At 40.6% G+C, this 23,824-nt stretch overlaps 1 protein-coding gene across 4 annotated transcripts; it reads left to right on the plus strand.

The window, feature by feature from the left end:
• The first annotated feature begins 1,933 nt into the window (after positions 1-1,933).
• RBM11 (RNA binding motif protein 11) lies at positions 1,934-15,453 on the plus strand. Of its 4 annotated transcripts, none has more exons than XM_045002142.1 (6): positions 1,934-2,046; positions 6,288-6,330; positions 8,388-8,507; positions 10,884-10,962; positions 12,609-12,702; positions 14,748-15,445. In XM_045002142.1, exons 1-6 carry the CDS (start codon positions 1,945-1,947, stop codon positions 15,078-15,080), a joined length of 771 nt encoding a protein of 256 aa, XP_044858077.1. In that variant the 5' UTR covers positions 1,934-1,944; the 3' UTR covers positions 15,081-15,445. The 4 variants fall into 4 exon arrangements, with proteins under 4 accessions (XP_044858077.1, XP_044858076.1, XP_044858078.1 ...); XM_045002143.1 differs by lacking the exon at positions 1,934-2,046 and adding an exon at positions 3,899-4,035 and having other exon boundaries at positions 14,748-15,441; XM_045002141.1 differs by lacking the exon at positions 8,388-8,507 and having other exon boundaries at positions 6,288-6,450; positions 14,748-15,453.
• Positions 15,454-23,824: the final 8,371 nt, after the last annotated feature.

Below are 23,824 nucleotides of genomic sequence, written 5' to 3' on the forward strand. Positions count from 1 at the left end.
TGCCCCTTCAGGTGCTGTGAACTGATGGGCACAGAGACAGAGAACAGTGGGGTGCCTTTGGGTGTTTGTCCCTCTTTTTTTATAGTTTCAGTCTCCCTCTTGAAAAACATTTCCAGCTGAGTTTCAGGAGACAGTATCCATACTGAAGGATGATCCCTGCTGCTTTTCTTCCCCTTTTTGAACTTCCTTTGTTTTGCTTCCTACTTCATTACTCTGATTATTGCTTAAATGCAAACTAAGCAAAGCACACATTCCTTTGAGGCAGACCTATCTGCCAACCTCAGTTTGGAACATATATTAACAACACCATACAATGTAATCTTATAATTTCATATACTATATTGCCACATATTTTATCAGGACTATACTGATCAGCAAATTATGAGTTTTGAAGGCATGCTTTGTACAAAGATGATTACAAAAGCATGTAGGGTGTGAATACAGAGGTACATTGTCACAAACTCACATTGACTTTCAAAGTACTTCGAGCAAGACCGTCAAGAAGACTCAAGCTACTGCACATTGCTAGCATATAAACTAGACATCAGTGAAAAACACTAGTACATCTTCCAAGCTAAACTGAACCCCCTGCTTCTCAGCACCACTGCATATTTGGGTATTTTAACCACTAATAAACAGGGCAAAGCATAAGTACTTATAAGACTATCAGAGTAAGATTTTTTTATCACTTAGATCATTTCAGGAAATATGCTATTTTGTTAAACAACACTGAAGCAACATAAAGGTAAACGTACATATTTATTTAAGTACTATATGTATATCCTGAAATAGATGGTTTGAATGGAACCATCATGCCAACTTCAGCTATACCACTGCTCTCATGACACTTACTAGGTACCACGTGCAATATTTCAAATGTAATTAAACACAGAAATCTCAAATCAAACAGCTTTCTTCTTTAGAATTGTATTATAATGCTTTCTTATTATGTTGCTGACTGAGATCATTAATATGAGTTCATTAGTAAGGACTGGAAGAATGGGGCTCCTCTCACTATTTGCAATGACCAACCCTATTCAACAACTGTAGTATCTATTTGAGCCAGATGATGGCAAGTGGAGCACAAACTGACTTCTTTTTTTTTTCCATTTTCAGGGGGTGCTTACACCCTGAGGGGCCCCACTGGAAGCACGGTTTGCACAAGGCTGCAGTACCAAGCCCACCAAGTAAAAGACACCTAATGCAACTTGATGACAAGCGTATTCAGAAGTAACAAGTCCCTGGGCACCACTTGCTTTGCCTAGGGAAGCTAAGCCTGCGATTGCCCCACGGGCACCACGAAGGGGCGGCAGCAGGACGAGGAGAGCGGGGCTCAGGCTGCCGGTCTGGGGTGCACGTGCTCCGGGGCTGTGACACACCAACATAACCGCTCCTCCTCCCGGGAGCCCCCAGCACAATCCTGGCGGGACTCCGGCCCAGCCTGGGCCCAGGCTGCTGCAGCAGCAGCGCCGCTCCCTGCCCACCTCAGGCTCCGGGGCCTTGGCACAGGCGCTGCCCGCCCCGTCGCGGCCACGTTCTGCGCCCAGCTACCGCGCGCAGCCCCTGGGGGCGGTGCCGCCGGCGGCCCGGTGACGTCACACGTCCCTGCGCTGGGCGGGGCCGGGAGCCGTTGTACGTGCGACTGGCGGGCGGGGTGGGGGGAGGAGAGAGGCTGCGAGGGTGGTTCCCGTTCCCCTCAGGAGGCGGGGTTAGAAAGAGTGAAGCTCCGCCCCTTTGCGCGCTGCCCGAAAACGCAACCGTCTGGACGCCACAGGGCGCGGAACTCGTCTCCTAGCAACCCCAGTAAAGCACCCCCGCCTGCCTGTCGCGCTCCTGAGGCGGGTGCGCGATGCTTTACGGACGGTCGTGCGTGTTCACTCCCCCTGCCCCCCGCCCCCCGCCCCGTGCCGGCGCTGATGGAGCGCTGGCGCTGAGTGGGCCGCCATGTCCGCGCCGGGGCGGGCGGGGGAGCCGGACCGGACCCTGTTCGTAGGGAACCTGGAGAGCCGCGTGCGGGAGGAGATTCTCTACGAGCTCTTCCTGCAGGTGCCGGCCGGGGGCGGGGCCTGGCAAGGGGGTGGGGTCAATGGGGGGGGGCTTGGTAGGAGCCAGGCAGGTGGCAGGTGGGGGCGGGGCCCAGGGGCGGGGCCTGGTGGGAGCGAGGCGGGTGGAAGGTGGGGGCCTGGCCCTACCCTGGGAGGTGGGAGGGTGAGGGGGGCTGGTGGAATGGGAGGGCCCCTGGGTGGGGCAGGTTGGGGTGTCTCTGTGATGGGGCTTGGCGGGGGCTACAGTCAGCACCGGAGCTGCTCTTGTGTTGTCCGGTGTTGCAGGGCTCCCACCTGCATCCAGCGGAGCAGGTTGACAAAGTCACTCCCCTCCTGTCCTAGCCCCCAAACTGGGGCTGGGGGCGCTGGCTCGCTTCGCTCTCTGCCTCGTGTCCATGAGGAGGGTGGCCACGCTGTCCCATTGTCTATTCTGGTATTCTCAGCCTCCAACATTCAAAAATTGTAAATCTGGCCCCCAAATCATGGGACTGTAATAAACTTTTTGGTTTTTTTATTTGCTTTCTGAGTTTTGAATCATTTCCCAGCATTTCTCTGTACCAGAAAAGGTTAGAAAGGCACAAAACCACAAAAGGTTACGAGAAAGCTAAGTTTCTCGTGTAATCACCTGACTTCAGAAACTGGGGCATTAAGAAGAACTACTATTGCAAGACACACTGAATTTGTAAGAGCTGGTAACAATAGTCCTTTGGTTGCTTCTGGGTCTTTGGACACACTTAGGCTACCCTGGTCTGCGGGAACTAGTACAGGGAGGAGAGGCATGTGATCCATTCACAGTGAAAAGCAAGTTGTCTAAATTTTCTCTCTAAAATGTTTTTGGTGCTTGTATATGCAAATGCACTAAATCCCTGCCAGTTACCTTTTAAATGTTGAGGTAGGGATCAGTTTCTGTGCTATCTCTGTGTGTGAGCGCACGCACATGTGTACGCATGTGTATAGTGTTCACATCAGAAATTCACTGGCATCAGGGTTCCCCTCACTGACAATAAACAGTCTCTGCTACTTCATAATCCTTTAATTAGGTTTTTCCAGAGATGGAGATGAAAAAAAGCATCCATCTCATCTCCCCTTAGCAGCCATTCTGTTGTTGCTCCCTACATTTAAGCCATGTTGTACTACTCATGATACCTAGTGAGACAGTCCATCATGCTCTCCCAGTGGGATAAAAATAGGATGGCACTCCCAACATGAAGTTCTTCACCCAGAAATGAATCTTGTGTATGACCTACCCTGGTCATCTGATCCTGGCTAACAATGTATACCTATTTAGCCATGGCTTCCATCATACACGTCCTCAAGAGTTCAAGGAGGTCTTTTCTTCTTCCTTATTCTCCTTCTCTCTTCCCCCATACATGCTCCTTTACTCTTATTTTTATTGTGGCTGGATGTGTTCCACTGCCATGCTGTCCTCCCCTGTCTCATGGAAACTGTAGAATTCAGTATGGTAGCACCTCGTAGTCCAAAAACACTCCTAAGGCTTTAGTTCCCAAACCTGTTTTCCTGTATCATAGTGTTTTCTCTTACCAAATTATGTAGAAAAAAACAGTTATACAATTTATTCTCTTTTCATTTTTATAACTATTAATTTATGTAACTTTGCTCAGCACAAAATTATTTTTTATTTATAAACAGGAAGATCTACGTATAAAAGATTGATCATCAGAGCACATGGTTTGTTACTACTAGTTCTTGAAGAACCAGATAATCTGCATTAGACAAATCCTGAGCAGCAGACTGGATACTTGTAGGAAACTTTCAGATTAGGAAAAAAAATTGCTTCAAGATTCAAACAACTCCGGAAAAAATAAAGCAGAGTTGAAAAAGTTGGTGGCTGAGTTGCCATTACTTTGTAATGTGCCTTCCTTGATGATGCAAGATCACCTTTCTGAAGACTCCCTGCACAGGATAGCCTGGGCTGAATCTTCTGCCTATCTCGATCATCATTCTGCAGCAATAGAATTAGAAAAAAATGGTACATTACTTTTGTTCCTTCATATTTACCTTCATCTTTCGTGTTCTCCATTTTTTTCTGAAAAAAATCATTTTTAAACTTTATTTTCAGAAGAAGTATGTGCAGTCATCTTATTTAATCTAGTCCCAATTCATAGATAGCTGGCAACAGTGCATTGCAATCAGATTACATTAATCAAGAATCCCTAATGTCCTTAATGAGGATTCTTAATGTCGTCAGCGTGATAATATGGAGTGGATAACATGACTGTCAGCTCAGCACCATGAATCAAAAGGATCAATTCCCTAGACAGACAAATTCTGATTTTGCTTTTTGCTAATGATCATCTAAAATGCTGAGTATTACATTAAGTAGAAATACAGAAAAGCTAGGATTGATTTCATTTTTCTTTGTGCTCTAGTGTTCTCCATTTAGCCTGTGCATATACTTGAAAATATGAGCCTCTGGCAGTTTGTGCAGGAAAAGCAGGTTTACAATTGCTGAAAAGCCAGGCACATAGAATACTACCTGGCCTCAAGTAGTACATGATTTTTGAGGTTTTTTTTGGCTCTTACCTGAAACTTCATTTCATCATCAGTACTTCCAGCAAGTAAGCCACTCATTTAAGACCAAAAGTCCAGTAGCCGTACAACAGTAATTTAGACATCTAGTTAGTTGCTTCATGACCCCACCTAGTGAACTGAACATCAATTTGACCAATCCAAGACAGCAATGGGGTGACATATGTGTCCCCCCTACAAATGAGCCAACTGTAGTATGACCACTCTTAAGCATTCCTGGCCTGTGGTAGGAGGGCTCCTCTTGCCATTACCTCTCACTCTGCCAAATCGACATTTTAGAAGTGGAGCATATCTCAGGAGGAAATGCTGATTCAGTGACTAAAATACTAGTTCATTCTTCTCTTTTGTACTGAAGGCTGATAGTCTTGGATGCTGTATTATGAAAACTACTATCTATTTGAAATTCAGGAATCAGCATTTCTTGAAGCATGATCACTTTGAACTTGGTTCTTCTAAAAAAATGCTTACCCAGTACTGAAATGGTTCAAGTGGTGCAGAGATGGATCCCTTCTCTGTGGAGACATGTGGGCCTAATGGTTAATATAAGCTATAGTTTATCCCTAATGGTTGTCAGTACCCCTTATTTTTCTTTGTTACATATTTGTGATGACAGGTGGGCAATGTTTGAGTGAAAACTGATTGATTGGTTTTTTGTATTGTTTCAGTTACAGATAACAGTGGCGCCACCTACCCAAGTTTGCTATTCCTACCACAGTTTTTTTTTAAGTAGCTGATTAAAACTAAATAATGCTACTTGTTACCTGAACTTATGCAAGCTGCAACATAGATGGAGACCTAGTTATATGTAGCTGGTATTACTCACGATTTGAATTGCACTAGCGGCAACCAAAGGTTCCTATCAGGATTGTGCTAGCTGGTGTTCAGACATAAGACAGTTTCTGCCACAAATAATGTATAATTTAAAAAGATAAAGAGAGAAACTGTGAGTGGGGTGATCAGGACCAATGATAACCACACATCAATTAGATCAGTGGTCCCCAACCTTTTTGTGGCCAGTAGCACATTCATGTTTTCAGAAGTGTGTGGCGGGCACCAACAGTTTTTCAAGGCTTATTTTGTATTTGTACATTAAATAATACAAAAAACATCATATTTAATATAATATAATATATGAATCCAGAGAGAAGAGAGAAGCCAGAGAGAGGCTGCGAGGACAGAGAACACCGGCGCCTGCAGCCCCGGAGTTCTCTGTCCCCGGTAGGTGTGGGGCCGCAGCTTCTCACCCCTGCTGGGCACTAGGCGGGCCCCGCACCTGCTGGGAACAGAGAACACCGCGCTTGCAGCCTGAGTTCTCTGTCCTCGTCAGGTGCGAGGTCGCGGCTTCTCTCCCCTGCTGGGCACTAGGCGGGCGCACATAAATGCCCTGGTGAGCGCCATGGTGCCCGCGGGCACCACGTTGGGGACCACTGAATTAGATGTTTTGTTACCTTCAAACACATGCACAGCTGACCTTTACTTGCAAGAGCCCCAGGTCTGGAGCTATATGGATTCAGTCAGTAAAGAATGACGTGCATAGTCAAAATGATGTAGGGAATCTTAAATATCACATGCTTGCATTTTGCGTCGGTCTGACCATTACTAAATATTCATGAGTGAAATAAACATTCAAAACAAAATGAAAAGCTATTCTCTACTAAGGATTTATGAGAAAATAATTTAAGTTTCTTGCAGGCTGGACCATTAACCAATGTGACCATATGTAAGGACAAAGAAGGAAAACCCAAGTCTTTTGGATTTGTCTGCTTTAAGCACACAGAATCAGTGCCTTATGCTATAGCTTTGCTGAATGGAATCCGTTTATATGGAAGACCAATTAAAGTACAGTATCGATTTGGTAGGTTTAGTAATTCCAAAACTATTGAATTAACAACTTTAGTTTTCCTTCAGTGTGAAATTCTGGCTCTGCTCTGTCGTAGAAAGGATTTAGCAGTTATGTGACATGCAAATTCTTGATTTACTGTAGTCTTTTTGAGAGGTGGGTCACAAGTGAGCAAAGCACAATCTGTTCTCTTAAGAAGAAATACTTTGTCCATATTCATATAGCAAGATCAAATATTTGTGTTTTTAAGTTTAATAAGAAAGGAAGGCCAGGGGATTCAGAACATAACTTGTAAGGTATCAGAGAGAATACAGTGAGGACAACAAGATGGCAAAAAATTCTGATCACACCAATGTAAATTTGGAGACAATAGAGTCACTCTGAATTTACACCAGTGTAACTGAAAGTAGAACTTGGCTGAGAATGTTTACAGTAGAGTATTTTATCACATGTTTGCTTGCCAAGTTTTTTTCTGAGTTAGAAAAGAGATGTGTGGACTGCTAGCATATGCTTGGTTTTACTTTTTTAAAAAAAATAGAAAATAATGTGGTTAAAAGGGTACTGTCAAACACAGAATCAAAATTTTAACCCAATTTAAGAAAATAAAACCCAAACTTTTGTAGACTTGTGACTAGTAGATTTCACTAACATATATGAAAATAACTTCACTTCAAACAATTACAAAACAAATAAGAATTTCCCTGCGGTGTTTGCAACCCAAACATTGCACTATTAACCTGGGCATCCTGTTGACACTACAGCCTACACCGTTCCTTACCATTGGTGTGTTACAGTGATAAAGTTTGCTAATGTAGATGCAGTCTCTGCTAGCCATTTATTCATACAGAATCTAAAATCTAAAGGTATTGTACACAGTAAAATCATTTATTACTTAATTCTGTCGGATACAATTCACTGTGAATGGAAAGTCAGTCTGTCATAAATGGTAGAAAATAAACTTGACATTCAAATGGTGAAATTTAATAATCTGAAGAGAGAATGCACTAAAATACATAGGTAAGTGCTTTCAAAAATAGAAAATGATAATTTTCCTTTAATATCACAGTAAAATATAACCATTTATATATGTGATATACAATTATAATGTATTATTAATTATCTTTATATCTCAATAATGGCCTGCCAGACTAAACAACAACAAAAATATGCTGAAGTACTGTACTGGGTGTGATTTCTCCTTCCTACCCTCTTCCCATATTTTTTCATCAGTGCATGGGTACTTGGATTGGTCCCACTGAAGTTTGCCATTGACTTCAGTGAGATCAGGATTTGGTCTCCATGTCCCCTGAGTCTCAGTCAGAGAACTATCCCAATGATGAGTTAAGAATGGCATTTCAGATTGTACTTTTTTTAAGATGAACACTTTCCAACAGTTTATTTCCAAAATTAATCAGTCCATTAAAATTTGTCTCAGAGAATGTCCCCCATAAGCTATATGTCTTTCTAGAAAACTCAAAATCTGTCACTGAGTCATCTTCTGAGTGAGTCACCAAAAAGAAACAACCAACACAGTTCACTTTAAGAACACAGTGTCCTGACTCTTTAGTACTACAGTTAAGCTATTCTGAAAGCTGTGGTGAAGTTTACCGTAAATTAAACAAAAATATTTTTTTTTAGCCCCAGAAAGAGCACAGGAAAGAGAAAATAAATAATTGGCAAAAAAGAAAGCGAAATATTAGTTAGAGAAATCTAATTTTCAAGCTACTAAGAGTATTTACAAAAAGTGAAGAGAAGAAAATATGATTCTTAATTGTTGAAAGTCTGTCCCTTTAAATTGAATCCTTAATGTTATTTAAACATTGTGGGATTATGTAAATATACTATGGCAATAATTTGTGTTGTGTACTAAATATAAGCTATAGGATTTCTAGTCTGTTCTGCTGGCATAGGGTAGCATTTTCTGTTGGCATAGGGTAGCATGAGTGTTTTAGGAAAACCCAAGTCTTTTGGATTTGTCTGCTTTAAGCACACAGAATCAGTGCCTTATGCTATAGCTTTGCTGAATGGAATCCGTTTATATGGAAGACCAATTAAAGTACAGTATCGATTTGGTAGGTTTAGTAATTCCAAAACTATTGAATTAACAACTTTAGTTTTCCTTCAGTGTGAAATTCTGGCTCTGCTCTGTCGTAGAAAGGATTTAGCAGTTATGTGACATGCAAATTCTTGATTTACTGTAGTCTTTTTGAGAGGTGGGTCACAAGTGAGCAAAGCACAATCTGTTCTCTTAAGAAGAAATACTTTGTCCATATTCATATAGCAAGATCAAATATTTGTGTTTTTAAGTTTAATAAGAAAGGAAGGCCAGGGGATTCAGAACATAACTTGTAAGGTATCAGAGAGAATACAGTGAGGACAACAAGATGGCAAAAAATTCTGATCACACCAATGTAAATTTGGAGACAATAGAGTCACTCTGAATTTACACCAGTGTAACTGAAAGTAGAACTTGGCTGAGAATGTTTACAGTAGAGTATTTTATCACATGTTTGCTTGCCAAGTTTTTTTCTGAGTTAGAAAAGAGATGTGTGGACTGCTAGCATATGCTTGGTTTTACTTTTTTAAAAAAAATAGAAAATAATGTGGTTAAAAGGGTACTGTCAAACACAGAATCAAAATTTTAACCCAATTTAAGAAAATAAAACCCAAACTTTTGTAGACTTGTGACTAGTAGATTTCACTAACATATATGAAAATAACTTCACTTCAAACAATTACAAAACAAATAAGAATTTCCCTGCGGTGTTTGCAACCCAAACATTGCACTATTAACCTGGGCATCCTGTTGACACTACAGCCTACACCGTTCCTTACCATTGGTGTGTTACAGTGATAAAGTTTGCTAATGTAGATGCAGTCTCTGCTAGCCATTTATTCATACAGAATCTAAAATCTAAAGGTATTGTACACAGTAAAATCATTTATTACTTAATTCTGTCGGATACAATTCACTGTGAATGGAAAGTCAGTCTGTCATAAATGGTAGAAAATAAACTTGACATTCAAATGGTGAAATTTAATAATCTGAAGAGAGAATGCACTAAAATACATAGGTAAGTGCTTTCAAAAATAGAAAATGATAATTTTCCTTTAATATCACAGTAAAATATAACCATTTATATATGTGATATACAATTATAATGTATTATTAATTATCTTTATATCTCAATAATGGCCTGCCAGACTAAACAACAACAAAAATATGCTGAAGTACTGTACTGGGTGTGATTTCTCCTTCCTACCCTCTTCCCATATTTTTTCATCAGTGCATGGGTACTTGGATTGGTCCCACTGAAGTTTGCCATTGACTTCAGTGAGATCAGGATTTGGTCTCCATGTCCCCTGAGTCTCAGTCAGAGAACTATCCCAATGATGAGTTAAGAATGGCATTTCAGATTGTACTTTTTTTAAGATGAACACTTTCCAACAGTTTATTTCCAAAATTAATCAGTCCATTAAAATTTGTCTCAGAGAATGTCCCCCATAAGCTATATGTCTTTCTAGAAAACTCAAAATCTGTCACTGAGTCATCTTCTGAGTGAGTCACCAAAAAGAAACAACCAACACAGTTCACTTTAAGAACACAGTGTCCTGACTCTTTAGTACTACAGTTAAGCTATTCTGAAAGCTGTGGTGAAGTTTACCTTAAATTAAACAAAAATATTTTTTTTTAGCCCCAGAAAGAGCACAGGAAAGAGAAAATAAATAATTGGCAAAAAAGAAAGCGAAATATTAGTTAGAGAAATCTAATTTTCAAGCTACTAAGAGTATTTACAAAAAGTGAAGAGAAGAAAATATGATTCTTAATTGTTGAAAGTCTGTCCCTTTAAATTGAATCCTTAATGTTATTTAAACATTGTGGGATTATGTAAATATACTATGGCAATAATTTGTGTTGTGTACTAAATATAAGCTATAGGATTTCTAGTCTGTTCTGCTGGCATAGGGTAGCATTTTCTGTTGGCATAGGGTAGCATGAGTGTTTTAGGAGCTTAAGTCCCATTGATTTTCAATTAGATTTAAGCTTCTAAGTGCCTACGTCTCTTTTGAAAAGGGACTTAGGCTCCTGATTCTCTTAGCCACTTTTGAAAAACTTACCCATGAGTTAAGGAAATACCTTCTACAACAAAGTGGCCAGATTCTGCTTTCAGTTACACCAATGTTAAATCAGAAGTAACTCCACTGTAATAAGTGGGGCCACATGAACGTTCAGCAAATGTTTTCATGTGGTCACAATCAGGCTCTGGAATTTTAATCTGCTGTAGAATGGTGTTTTACATCTACAAGTGCTTTGCTATTAAAAAAAAAACAACCCAGCTTTGTGTCTCCCCCAACTGATTTAGGACAGTTTCTTTATTTTTAACAAGTTAAGGTAATAGTCTTCATGTAAAACAGAATAAATGTTACCATTTTTATTTTGTTTACAGGGAGTTCCCACTCACCAGAGTTAAACAGCCCTAGCCAAGGTTTTGAGAACTGGATTGACATGTATTCACCAACGTATAGGTAATGGAGAACATTTGTGAAAATATTGCAAGGTGTTCAAGATATTACATTATTTTAATTTAAATTTAATTTAACATTTAATTGAAATCTGCCTAATGAGATAATGCAATCAATGGGTAGGAGAAAAAGGAGTTGAAATAGCTTTCACCAAAAAAAACCTCACATGTATTTTTAAAGTACTGCAGGCCCAAGCCTATTTACATTGTGGTATGTGGAAACAGCATTAGGCCTTCATAGAAGTAAAGCAAGAGACACTTTAATACAAGGATCCTTTTTCAAGTATTTCAAGGAAACAAATGCCTAATATAGTAAATTTCACCTTGTAAAATGATGGCCATGGTATATTTTTTTTGCCCCACACATACAGTTTATGTTGCTGTGCCTGAGTTTGATGGTACATGGAATTCTCAGTGTCTCTGATTATTTGCCAAACCCTGAATGGTTCTACAGTAGAACCTCAAAGTTACAAATACCAGAGTTACGAACTGACCAGTCAACCACACACCTCATTTGGAACTGGAAATACACAATCAGGCAGCAGCAGAGACAAAAAAAAAAATACAGTACAGTACTGTACTGTGTTAAATGTAAACTACTAAAAAAAAGGGAAAGCGCCATTTTTTTTCTGCATAGTAAAGTTTCAAAATTGTATTAAGTCAATGTTCAGTTGTAAACTTTTGAAAGAACCATAATGTTTTGTTCTGAGTTACGAACATATCAAAATTACAAACAGCCTCCATTCCGAGGTGTTTGTTAACTCTCAGGTTCTACTGTATTATATTGGGGGTGGGGGTCTTTTGGTGTGAAACATCTTTTATTTTAAAAGTTGTAACCCATACTAGAGTCTGAGATCAGTGTGTACATACCACGTATACAAACAGTTGTAGTGTATTCTGACTCCATCCCTGCTAGCTGGTCAAGCTGTTGGGGACCATGTTACCTCTGCCTAGTCACAGGTCAGCAAGCTTGTTTTTTAGACCAGTGTGGTTGGGCCTGAATCCTATTATTTTAAACATTTGGGTGATTAGAATGGATACTATGTCAATCCAAAATGACCAGACAGAATGAATTTTACATGCCTCATTTCCGCCACAAGAAAGTATAAATGTTGTAAAATTATTTCAGAGCTTTTTTTTTTTCACAAAAACCCTCTAGAACTACATGTTTTAGAAAAAAAACAGTCAATGATAATGGAATAATTTTAAAACTCCAAGTTTGTATGCATGTACAAATGACATAAGAATACAAAAGCATAAATCATCATAATGGAGCTTACCTCTGAAAACCCAGCCTAGATCTTTAACACGTTTGTTTAAAACTCTGGCAGAACTATTAAGGGAAATTAAGCTCTCAGGGCTTGATACAATGTCATTTAGAGTCTGTATAAGTCTTTCCATGGACTTCAGTTGACTTTGGGAACAGGCCTTCAGGAACAGGCCTTTGCTGAATCCTCTCTTCTAGTTCCTTTAGTTGACACAATTTTGTCATGGAGCTTCAGCTCTTAAAACAGAAGTTTATTCAGCTTTTAACATATCCATCCATCCAGTCGGCTGCATGTGATACCCCAAAATTCAAATAATTGATTTTTTTTAAAAAGGGAATCTTTGACAAGAGTCATCTTCACATATTTATGCTTGTTTTCACAGGAATCAAGAGCCTTATGGCAGTCCTCCATTTCCCATTACTCCTTTTCCAATGAACAATAGTTTACCTCAGGAATATTCAGTCTTTCAAAAGATGGTAAGTTTGCATAAATGTTACAAATCTGGTTAATAGTTGTTCCTTCCATTAAAGCAAAATGACTTGTGTGAAATGAAAGACAACATAATTCATGTATTAAAGAGTATATTATCTGAATTCCTAGTCACCATGTCCAAATAACAGAGGTATGTCTGTATAGTAGTTACAAATTCTTAGCATACCAGGGAGTATAAAAATCGGATATGTTGTTTTCTGACATGGTGCTTGTGCAATACATTAATATGGAAGCCTGATCAGAATTTGAGTGCCTGGCTACCAGTCCAAAATTTTAATCCTATTCTGACATTGGCTCCCTCAAATTCTTCTGAAAAATAAGGTTGCTTATTTTGGTGCCTGGATATAGATTTTAGTGCTCAACTTTAGGCAGCAAACATTGTGGGCTGGATTCTGTGTTGCCCTGTGGTCCAATTAGGCTGCCAATGTTAAAGACAGTAGATCTGCTAAACTAGGGAATACTTCTAGTGCTTCTCTAGATGAGACAAGAGGTAGGCTGAAAGTATTGGGGAGGGATAGCTCAGTGGTTTGAGCATTGGCCTGCTAAACCCAGGGTTGAGAGTTCAGTCCTTGAGGGGGCCATCTAGGGATCTGGGGTAAAAATCTGTCTGAGGTTGGTCCTGCTCTGAGCAGGGGGTTGGACCAGATGACCTTCTGAGGTCCCTTCCAACCTTGATATTTTATGATCCTATAGCTAGGAGAGCGTGGCTGAAACATCGCTGCAGTCCAGCTGCCACAACGGCCCCTGGCATAAACTGGAGATACGTTGGAGATGCCCTAACTTAGTCAAAGGCCAAAGTTAGAATTTGGGAAGGCACAAAGATGACATAAACCCACTTTTCTGCTCCAAGCCCTTTCCCCACACACACACATTTATAATTTGTATTGTCATCCCTGTTCCTGCTTATCTAGAGTAGAGAATCTGACGTATTGAGTCTAACATTTGCTTTAATTTTCCTGTCTGTAAAATGGAGATATTACAAAGGTATAGAATTACTTAATATTTTTGTAGCTCTTTGAAGATGGAAAAGCGTTATATAAGGGTAATAACTTATAGTTGTAAAATGGTGCTAACATTTTCATTATAGATGCAGTGGTGCATGAAAAATTAAGATTTGTCTTGTTGGAACATAGTCTAATATGTAGGACTATCAATTTATCGCAGTTAACTCAAGCGATTAACACAAAACAAATTAACTAGATTAAAAAATAGTCACGATTAATCATAGTTTTAATCATACTGTTAATCCATAGAATACCAATTTAAATTTATTATAAATATTTTTGGATATTTTTCCACATTTTCAAATATATTGATTTCAATTACAACACAGAATACAAAAGGTATGGTGCTCACTTTATATTATTATTTTTTATTACAAAATTTGCACTGTAAGAAAGAAACAAAAGAAATTGTATTTTTCAGTTCACCTCATACATGTACTATAGTGTACTCTCTTTATCATGAAAGTGCAACTTACAAATGTAGAATTTTTTTTACATAACTGCACTCAAAACCAAAGTAAGGTGAAACAAGTCCACTCAGTCCTACTTCTTGTTCAGCCAATCGCTAAGACAAACAAGTTTGTTTACATTTATGGGAGATAATGCAGCCCGCTTCTTATTTACAATGTCACCTAAAAGTGAGACCAGGCATTCACATGGCATTGTTATAGCCAGTGTTGCAAGGTATTTATGTGCCAGATATGCTAAATGTTAGTATGCCTCTTACTGCGATCCACAAGTTGAAGCATGGTCTATTTTAACCTTTTTTACAGTGCAAATATTTGTAATAAAAAATAATATAACATGAACACTGTACACTTTGTATTCTGTGTAGTAATTGAAATAAGTATATTTGAAAATGTAGAAAAATATCCAAAATATTTATAATAAATTTAAATTGGTATTCTATTGTTTAACAGTGCAATTAAAACTGTGATTAATTGTAACTATTTTTTAATCTCTCAATTAATTGTGATTTTTTTAGTTGTTTGACAGCCCTAATAACTGAGTTTTTGTTTTTTCAGATGAGCCATTTTTTAACCCAGCAGTATGCTGTTTACAGTCCAATGGAACAGCAGCTTCCTTACTATCAGATGACTCCACCACCATCTTCAGTTTTTCCCATGCCACCCTATATGAATCCTGTTGAGGATTTTAAAGCTGGGCAAAGCTCTTTTGAGTGGGTTCCTCCACAGCTGAGCGACTGTGAATCATACCTGGCTAATGAAAATGCTTGTAAAAGAAAAAGAGAGCAGCAAACTAGTGATAGTGACAGTAGCATGGAAAATGACAGAAAAAAACAAAGAGAACATGGCCAAAAATACCGTAAGTGTAAAATCAAGAAAAAAAGGCACTAATACTGTGTGACTGAGTTCACAGTTTTTTTTAATTGCACTTTTATTTGTTCTTTTTATTTGAGAGTGAGCATCTCTCTCATTTTTGCACTTTACAAAAATGGATTCACAAGATTCATGACTATTATTTTTGAAATGTAGTATGTGTAAAGTATCCTGACATTGCAGTTAATCTTAACATATTTGGAGGAAGAAATCCTTCTAAAAAGGTATAGGAAAAGTATTGTAAAAGTTGAACTTTTCCTAATAAAGGACAAAAGCACTATTGTTTCCCTTATTTTTTCATGAAGCAATGACAACTGTTATTCCACTAATACATGAAGTTTTCAACTTTAGTCATTCAAGGGTATTACAGATGTGTGTTGGAGTAAGAACTCTGTAGGGTAGCTTTAAAAGAATTGTAAAAGCAGCAAAGAGTCCTGTGGCACCTTATAGACCAACAGACGTATTGGAGCATGAGCTTTCATGGGTGAATACCCACTTCATCGTATTCACCCATGAAAGCTCATGCTCCAATACGTCTGTTAGTCTATAAGGTGCCACAGGACTCTTTGCTGCTTTTACAGATCCAGACTAACACGGCTACAACTCTGATACTTTAAAAGAATTGTTCAAGCTGAGCAGTATTAAAGATTCAAGATTTCATACCATAGCTTTGTTTTGGACTAAGGTATCAAAAACTGTAACAAAATTTTTCAGGTGTCAGAGTCTGCTTTGATTTAATTTTTTTACCCCAGGGTATATTTTCAGCTGGGCTAAGATCTGGCCTTCCATAGTTATTGGTACAGTTTTGACTTGCAAAATAATTTGGGGTGCAAATCTGAGTCATTTAACTTGTAGCTAAGTGATTTGTGCCCACGATTACTCATATGTAGTAATAATTATGATTGTATGCACTTTTTGTGGGTGTGATTGTAACCCACAAAAAGGATGTCACCCTTCCATAAATTTATCTTTCAGTATATTATTTGTTTGCTTTAAAATCAGGAATGCAAGCTTTGTGAACAGTGGGTCAAAAGATCACCTAAGTGGTGTTATTGTCTGTGCAAGTAGCTTTTAATTTTTTACTGGAATGCTAATTTGTAACCTAACAGCAAGACTCAAGTGAATTAGTACAGCAATTGTATGAAAAGAAGACAACTATTCCACTATCTAACAAAGGAAAAACATCACTGTCACAAAACTGTGAAAAATCAAAATAACGCAAGAAGAAATAATTATGTTTCCTATTTTTCACTGCCTTGCTTATAATATTATTTGCAACAAAGTATAACTCATTACAGTAACAAACAGAAATGTACAGTGCTGTGGTTTTGTGCAAGGGCAACAGAAATACTACTATAATCCTATTGAGTAGAAAGGATGACTTTGTTTTGAAAATTTTCTATTACAAAAAATTTAGACTCAATGTAGACTGTTAAAAAAACTAGTAGTAATAGAAATATTATCTTCTCCTTTTTTAAATTGACCCAGTTCGTTTAGCTGTAAATATCACTTTGGATTATTTGTGAGGCAAATAGTGCAACATTTTATTAATGCAAAGAAACCGTATTCAAATTGATTAGAATTGATTATTTCTAGTATCCAAATTGAATGAGATGGAAAGAGTAAACAGCATAGATGAAGAGAAAATTGAGAGTTGTAAATATTTCTATTTGATCGTATATCACTGGTAAGTAAACTTGTTTTTTAAGGATGCTACCTGTAACCCGCCAATGTCCATTTAACTAGAACTACAAGGTATGCTACTGCCAGACAAGATAGACCTAATGGAAAATTAATACAACTTTTCTGGGTCCCTGAACTGTGTATGCTACACAACCTGCATTCAGGTTAGAATCAGTGAAGTAGGAAAAAGAATTCTGAGTACTGTTTGAGTCAGTGCATTATATGTATTGTAAAGCACAAAATTTCCATAACATCTTATTTAGTATACACATAAGGAAAATACTGCACCCAGCACAAAACACTGTGTACAAAGTTTAACTTCACCTATCTTGGTTAAGTGGAGAGAACATTACTTAAGATTAAACAGTTCTGTCTTGTGAGTCATAATTCATAGCCCGGAAAAGTTCCTACTCCCCAAATTGCCTTGCTTTACATTTAAATTTACTCAATTATTTTTTTCATCAACACAATTACTAAAAATCTAGGAAGTCACTAGTTAAGGAAACGTGAATCATCTGTGCATATGTATAGGTATAGGGGCCTGATTTTCATTTATACTAAGACCTGTTTACATAACTCTGGGAATGTTAAGGGACCTTAAAGTGAGTGTAAATGTAACTTATACCCACTTTGGTCTTTCTGCATTGTCAGGGTGGGATAAGTCTTAGTGTAACTGAGACTCAGGCCCATAAATCTTTACATTTTCAAACTTTTAAAAGTGGAATGGGCTCAGGGGAGTGGGTGGGCATGGAGGGATGGGTCTAAAGGGAGATCCAATGAGGTAGGGGAACATGCAGGGGATTAAGGGCAGAGCTTGGCGCTGGAGTAGGGCAAGACTTGGAGCAGGGCTGGTAAGTTTGCCAGCCAGAGAAAGCATCTCTTTAGCATAACTACAAATTTTGCTTTCTAGGAAATTCCATGGTGTAAGTCTTCCTCTGTCCCTGACCCTCTCTACTATTGAGGACATGGAAGTGGACAGAGAGAGCGGCAGACTTTCACCATAACTTTCCTAGGAAGCAGAAACTGTAGTTCTAGTAGACTGCCACTTCCTCTGGATGGTGTACCTGCTATAGTCTGCTAGAGAGCATCCCCAGTCTGACCAACCTTATGTCTCCTCGTGAACCTTAAAAGGTTGGTTAGGGCCTAGGAAATTATTCTTGGCAACTGAAGCCAACATAGGCAGTGAAATACTCTTGCTTCAGCACTTCATTATCTGTCCTCGAAGCAGGCTGTCTTTACAAAAAAGGCTCGCTCTCTCTTAGGTTCCCTTGGTATAAATACAAACAGTTATGAATAATGCCAATACTTATTTTTGTGGCGTTTATATATGACTGTATATATAATTTAGTCTAGACTGAACGTATGCCTAGATATGTATGTTACAACACAGCCACATGAGCTAGCAGTGTATGAAGAAAACATTTGACTGCAAATCTAATTTCAAAAAAAGTCTTTTTAGCTCTTTAATTGTTAAACAGATTTTTTCAGGCTTTCTGGAAAATGCAATCTTCACTCTACAATTAGATAGTAAATTTGGTGCTGATACACATTTTTTCTCCCATATATAACAAAGGGATTAGTTACAAATATCAGTTCACTATGGCATTTCTACTGTCTCAAGTGAGGTGAAAGAAAATAGTGTGCATATGTAAGGCAAAATAAATTAATGGATTGAAACCTAAACCACTAAACTAGATCACTACATAACAGTGTAAAACGAAGAAAGAAATGGGAAGAAACCAATGGAAATGTTCTTTCTCAGCTGGCAACTTTGTGACAAAACAGTATAGAAATTAAGACATACAAGAGATTTATTCAAGCAGCTTGGACTTAAAGAGAGGCATTAGTCATTATTAAAACTCTTCTGTATGTTTTAGCCCAATGAAGACCTCATTAATAACTAGTGAAAAAAAAGGGGTTCTAAAAGACTGTCTTGATGAACAAATATTTGTTCATTTATCTGAATCGATACTGGTCATTTTCATTCTCTGAAAATTAAACATTAGGGCCAGGGGCGGCTCTAGGAATTGCGCCACCCCAAGCAGGGCGGCACGCCACGGGGGGCGCTCTGGCGGTCGCCAGTCCCGCGGCTCCGGTGGACCTCCTGCAGACGTGCCTGCGGAGGGTCCGCTGGTCCCGCGGCTCCGGTGGACCTCCCGCAGGCACGCCTGCGGATGCTCCACCGAAGCGGCGGGACCAGCGGACCCTCCGCAGGCATGTCTGCGGGAGGTCCACCGGAGCTGTGGTACCAGCGGACTGTCCGCAGGCATGTCTGCGGGAGGTCCACCGGAGCTGCCTGCCGCCCTACCGCGGCATGCTGCCCCAAGCGCGCTCTTGGCGCGCTGGGGTCTGGAGCCGGCCCTGATTGGCGCCTTCTGTATTGTTTTTACCATTACGTTATTATTTTGCTCTAGTCTTCTTTTCTCTCTCATGCTATTTCCTGGCCAGGCTAACTCAAGCATAAGTCACATCTGTTCTCTCAGAAGTCTTGCAATAAACAATTCAGATATGGTAGTTCCGAAGACAAGTTGTCTGCCATTAGACTTAGTTTCCTTAATTAGACTGCATTGGGCCCTACATCTTACACATTCGACTTCTATCATCATCTATCAGGCCCTGAGCAAAAATGTATCTCTGCAGTTCAAATTCTAACATAAGGAGACATGGGACCTCAAAAGAAGTAGTGAATGAAACAGGAGATGGAAAAATACAATATTGATACTCCACAGAGCAATGCTAAGATATGATGCTTCATGAATGTATGCAAAAATTCCATTACTGTACAGGAAAAGTTATGATCACAGGAACTATAACAGTAAGTGAAATCCTGGTTTTGTTACTACGTCTAACTTCCTTTGCATTCAAATGATAATGAACTAACAAGGAACTGTATGAATCAAGACATGGGGAGAACAAGTGAAAAAGTGTGCTTGGGTTATCGGTAAAGGAAGTTGTAACAATGCTGGTTCTGGCGGGACCCAACTGAGAGAGTCAATTCAGGACAAATTGCTTAAAACAGGTCAGTTACAGCCCAAGTCTGGGGTTTTTCCACCACTAAGGCAAACTAAACCAGCCAAACAGAGAAGACTTTGTTTTACCCCACTGGTTAACCACAAGTCATACAAGCAATTCCCTTAGACACTCCAGTTTCCCAGTATCACCACCAGTACCACTCGTTATGGGAACAGATGGTTATGAAAACCAATACCCCAATAAAAGAAAAAAGGTTCTCCCAATCCCAAACGACCAAGCCCCAGACCCAAGTCAATATACAAATCAGATCTTACCCACAAATCACGCTGTTGCCGATCCTTTAGAATCTAAAATCTAAAGGTTTATTCATAAAAGGAAAAAATATAGATGAGAGCTAGAATTGGTTAAATGGAATCAATTGCATACAGTAATGGCAAAGTTGTTGGTTCAGGCTTATAGCAGTGAATAAACTGCAGGTTCAAATTAAGTCTCTGGAGTACATCCCCAGCTGGGATGGGTCATCAATCCTTTGTTCAGAGCTTCCGTTTATAGCAAAGTCCCTCCAGAGGTATGAAGCAGGATTGAAGACGAGATGGAGATGAGGCATCAGCGTTTTATAGTCTTTTCCAGGTGTAAGAACACCTCTTTGTTCTTACTGTTGAAAATTACAGCAAAATGGAGTTTGGAGTCAAATGGGCAAGTCCCTGCATACTTTCCTGAGTCACAAGGCATATTTGCCTTCTCTCAATGGGTCAATTGTGTAGCTGATGATCCTTAATGGGCCATCAAGCAGGCTAGGCAGAGCTGACACCAACTTGTCTGGGGTGTCACCCAGAAGCATAGCATAAGTTTGAAATACAGACAGTATAGAGTCAACATTCATAACTTCAACTACAAAAATGACACACACATATAGACAGCATAATCATAACCAGCAACCCATAACCTTGTCCTAGACACCTTATTTGACCCCCTTTATACAAGATTTGGTGCCACTACAGGACCTTGTTTGCAATCATGTTCTATATGATCCCTGTTCATGGGGAGAACAAGTGAAAAAGTGTGCTTGGGTTATGGGTAAAGGAAGTTAAAACCTTTTCCAAAAGGTTTAGGGTGTGATTATCAAAAGTTCTCAGTGCTGTCCTAATTCTGCTTGCATGGAAGTCAGGGGAGCTTTACCATTGACTTCAAACAGGAGCAGAGTTAGGCAAACACCAAGGATATGTCCACACTACGAAATTACTCTGATTTTACATAATTCGATTTTTGGCAACAGATTGCATAAAGTCAAGTGCATGCGGCCATACTAAGCACATTAATTCAGCAGTGTGCGTCCATAGTACTGAGGCTAGTGTCGACTTCCGGAGCGTTGCACTGTGGGTAGCTATACCATAGTTCCCACAGTCTCCCCTACTCATTGGAATTCTGGGTTGAGATCCCAATGCCTGATGGGGCAAAAAACATTGTCGTGGGTGGTTCTGGGTACATGTCGTCAGGCCCCCCTCTCCCTCCCTCCCTCTCTCCATGAAAGCAATGGCAGACAACCGTTTTGTGCCTTTTTTTCCTGGGTTACCTGTGCAGACGCCATACCACAGCAAGCCTGGAGCCCGCACAGCTGACCGTCATCGTATGTCTCAGGTGCTGGCAGACGTGGGACTGCATTGCTACACCGCAGCAGCTCATTGCCTTTTGGCAGCAGACAGTGCATTAGGACTGAAAGCCATCGTCATCATACAGAGATGGGAGTGACTCAGCCAGGTCATTTCCCATCTTCTGCCGAGCACCCAGGAGATGATGATGGCTATCAGTTGTTCTGCACCGTCTGCTGCCAGCCTAAGCTGTAAAAGATAGATGGAGTGGATCAAAACAAGAAATAGACCAGATTTGTTTTGTATTCATTTGCTCCCCGCTCCCTCTGTGAAATCAACAGCCTGCTAAACCCAGGCTTTTGAGTTCAATCCTTGAGGGGGCCATTCTTTAACAGTTGTTTGTGTTTCTCCTTGATGCAAAGCCTCCACCTTTGTGGATTTTAATTTCCATGTCGTCAGTCGCCCCTCCCTCCATCAGACAATCGTTTCACGCCTTTTTTCAGTGCAGACACCATACCACGGCAAGCATGGAGCCCGCTCAGCTCAATGCAGCAGTCATGAACATTGTAAACGCCTTGCGCATTATCGTGCAGTTTATGCTGAACCAGAACCTGGAACACCAGGCGAGGAGAAGGCGACAGCAGTGCAGCGACGAGAGTGATGAGGACATGGACACAGAATTCTCTCAAAGCGTGGGCCCTGGTGCTTTGGAGATCATGATGTTAATGGGGCAGGTTCATGCTGTGGAATGCAGATTCTGGGCCCAGGAAACAAGCACAGTGTGGTGAGACCGCATAGTGCTGCAGGTGTGGGACGATTCCCAGTGGCTGCAAAACTTTTGCATGCGTAAGGGCACTTTCATGGAATATTGTGATTTGCTTTCCCCTGCCCTGAAGCACAAGAATACCAAGATGAGAGCAGCCCTCACAGTTGAGAAGCGAGTGGCAATAGCCCTCTGGAAGCTTGCAATGCCAGACAGCTACCGGTCAGTCGGGAATCAATTTGGAGTGGGCAGATCTACTGTGGAGGCTACTGTGATGCAAGTAGGCAAAGCAATCATTAAGCTGCTGCTACGAAAGGTTGTGACTCTGGGAAATGTGCAGGTCATAGTGGATGGCTTTGCTGCAATGGGATTTCCTAACTGTGGTGGGGCGATAGAGGGAACCCATATCCCTATCTTGGCACCAGACCACCAGGACAGCCAGTACATAAACCGAAAGGGGTACTTTTCAATGGTGCTGCAAGCACTGGTGAATCACAAGGGACGTTTCACCAACATCCACGTGGGATGGCCAGGAAGGGTTCATGACGCTCGCGTCTTCAGGAACACTAGTCTGTTTAAACAGCTGCAGCAAGAGATTTACTTCCCAGACCAGAAAATAACCGTTGGGGATGTTGAAATGCCTATAGTTATCCTTGGGGACCCAGCCTACCCCTTAATGCCATGGCTCATGAAGCCGTACACAGGCAGCCTGGACAGTAGTCAGGAGCTGTTCAGCTATAGGCTGAGCAAGTGCAGAATGGTGGTAGAATGTGTATTTGGACATTTAAAGGGTCACTAGTGCACTTTACTGACTTGCTCAGACCTCAGCCAAACCAATATCCCCATTGTTATTGCTGCTTGCTGTGTGCTCCACAATCTCTATGAGAGTAAGGGGGAGATGTTTATGGTGGAGTGGGAGGTTGAGGCAAATTGCCTGGCCACAGATTACACGCAGCCAGACACCAGGGTGATTAGAAGAGAACACCAGGAAGCGCTGCGCATCAGAGAAGCTTGGAAAACCAGTTTCATGACTGGCCAGGCTATGGTGTGACAGTTCTGTTTGTTTCTCCTTAATGAAAACCCGCCCCCTTGGTTGACTCATTCCCTGTAAGCCACCCACCCTCCCCCCTTCGATCACAGCTTGCTTTCAAAGGAAATAAAGTCACTATCATTTAAAATCCATCTATTCTTTATTAACTGATTATAAAAATAGGGAGAGAACTGACAAGGTAGCCCAGGGTGGGGTATGGGAGGAGAGAAGATAAAGGCCACTTCAAAACTTGTTGAATGACAGCCTTCTGTTGCTTGAGCTGTCCACTGGGGTGGAGTGGCAGGGTGCACAGAGCCTCCCCCACCCTCCGTGTTCTTGGGTGTCTGGGTGAGGAGGCTGTGGAACTTGGGAAGGGGGGAGGGTGGTTAAACAGGGGCTGCAGCGGCACTCTGTGATCCTGCTGCCGTTCCTGAAGCTCCACGAGATGCCAGAGCATGTCCGTTTGATCCAGCAGTAGCCCCAGCGTTGCACCCTGCCTGCTCTGATCTTCCTAACACCACCTCTCATCTCGATCGTCCCTTCTGTCCTCATGTTCATCCCTCCTGTCCTCACGTTCATTGGCCGCTTTCCTGTACTGTGATACTGTGTCCTTCCACTCATTCAGATGAGCTCTTTCATTGCGGGTTGGCTGCATGATCTCAGAGAACATTTCATGTGTTTTTTTCACTGCCTTATTTGATATAGCCTCCAGGATGGAGGAGGG

Source organism: Mauremys mutica, chromosome 1, assembly GCF_020497125.1.
Source record: "Mauremys mutica isolate MM-2020 ecotype Southern chromosome 1, ASM2049712v1, whole genome shotgun sequence".
Lineage (NCBI taxonomy): Eukaryota > Metazoa > Chordata > Testudines > Geoemydidae > Mauremys > Mauremys mutica.

What these genes read in the sequence shown, in the direction of transcription:
- RBM11 (XM_045002141.1), top strand. Translation starts at nt 1,945, where the DNA reads ATGTCCGCGCCGGGGCGGGCGGGGGAGCCGGACCGGACCCTGTTCGTA. An exon ending in TCTACGAGCTCTTCCTGCAG is followed by an intron (nt 2,047 to 6,287) that starts GTGCCGGCCGGG and finishes AGTTTCTTGCAG; the next exon opens with GCTGGACCATTAACCAATGT. An exon ending in TAAAGTACAGTATCGATTTG is followed by an intron (nt 6,451 to 10,883) that starts GTAGGTTTAGTA and finishes TTTTGTTTACAG; the next exon opens with GGAGTTCCCACTCACCAGAG.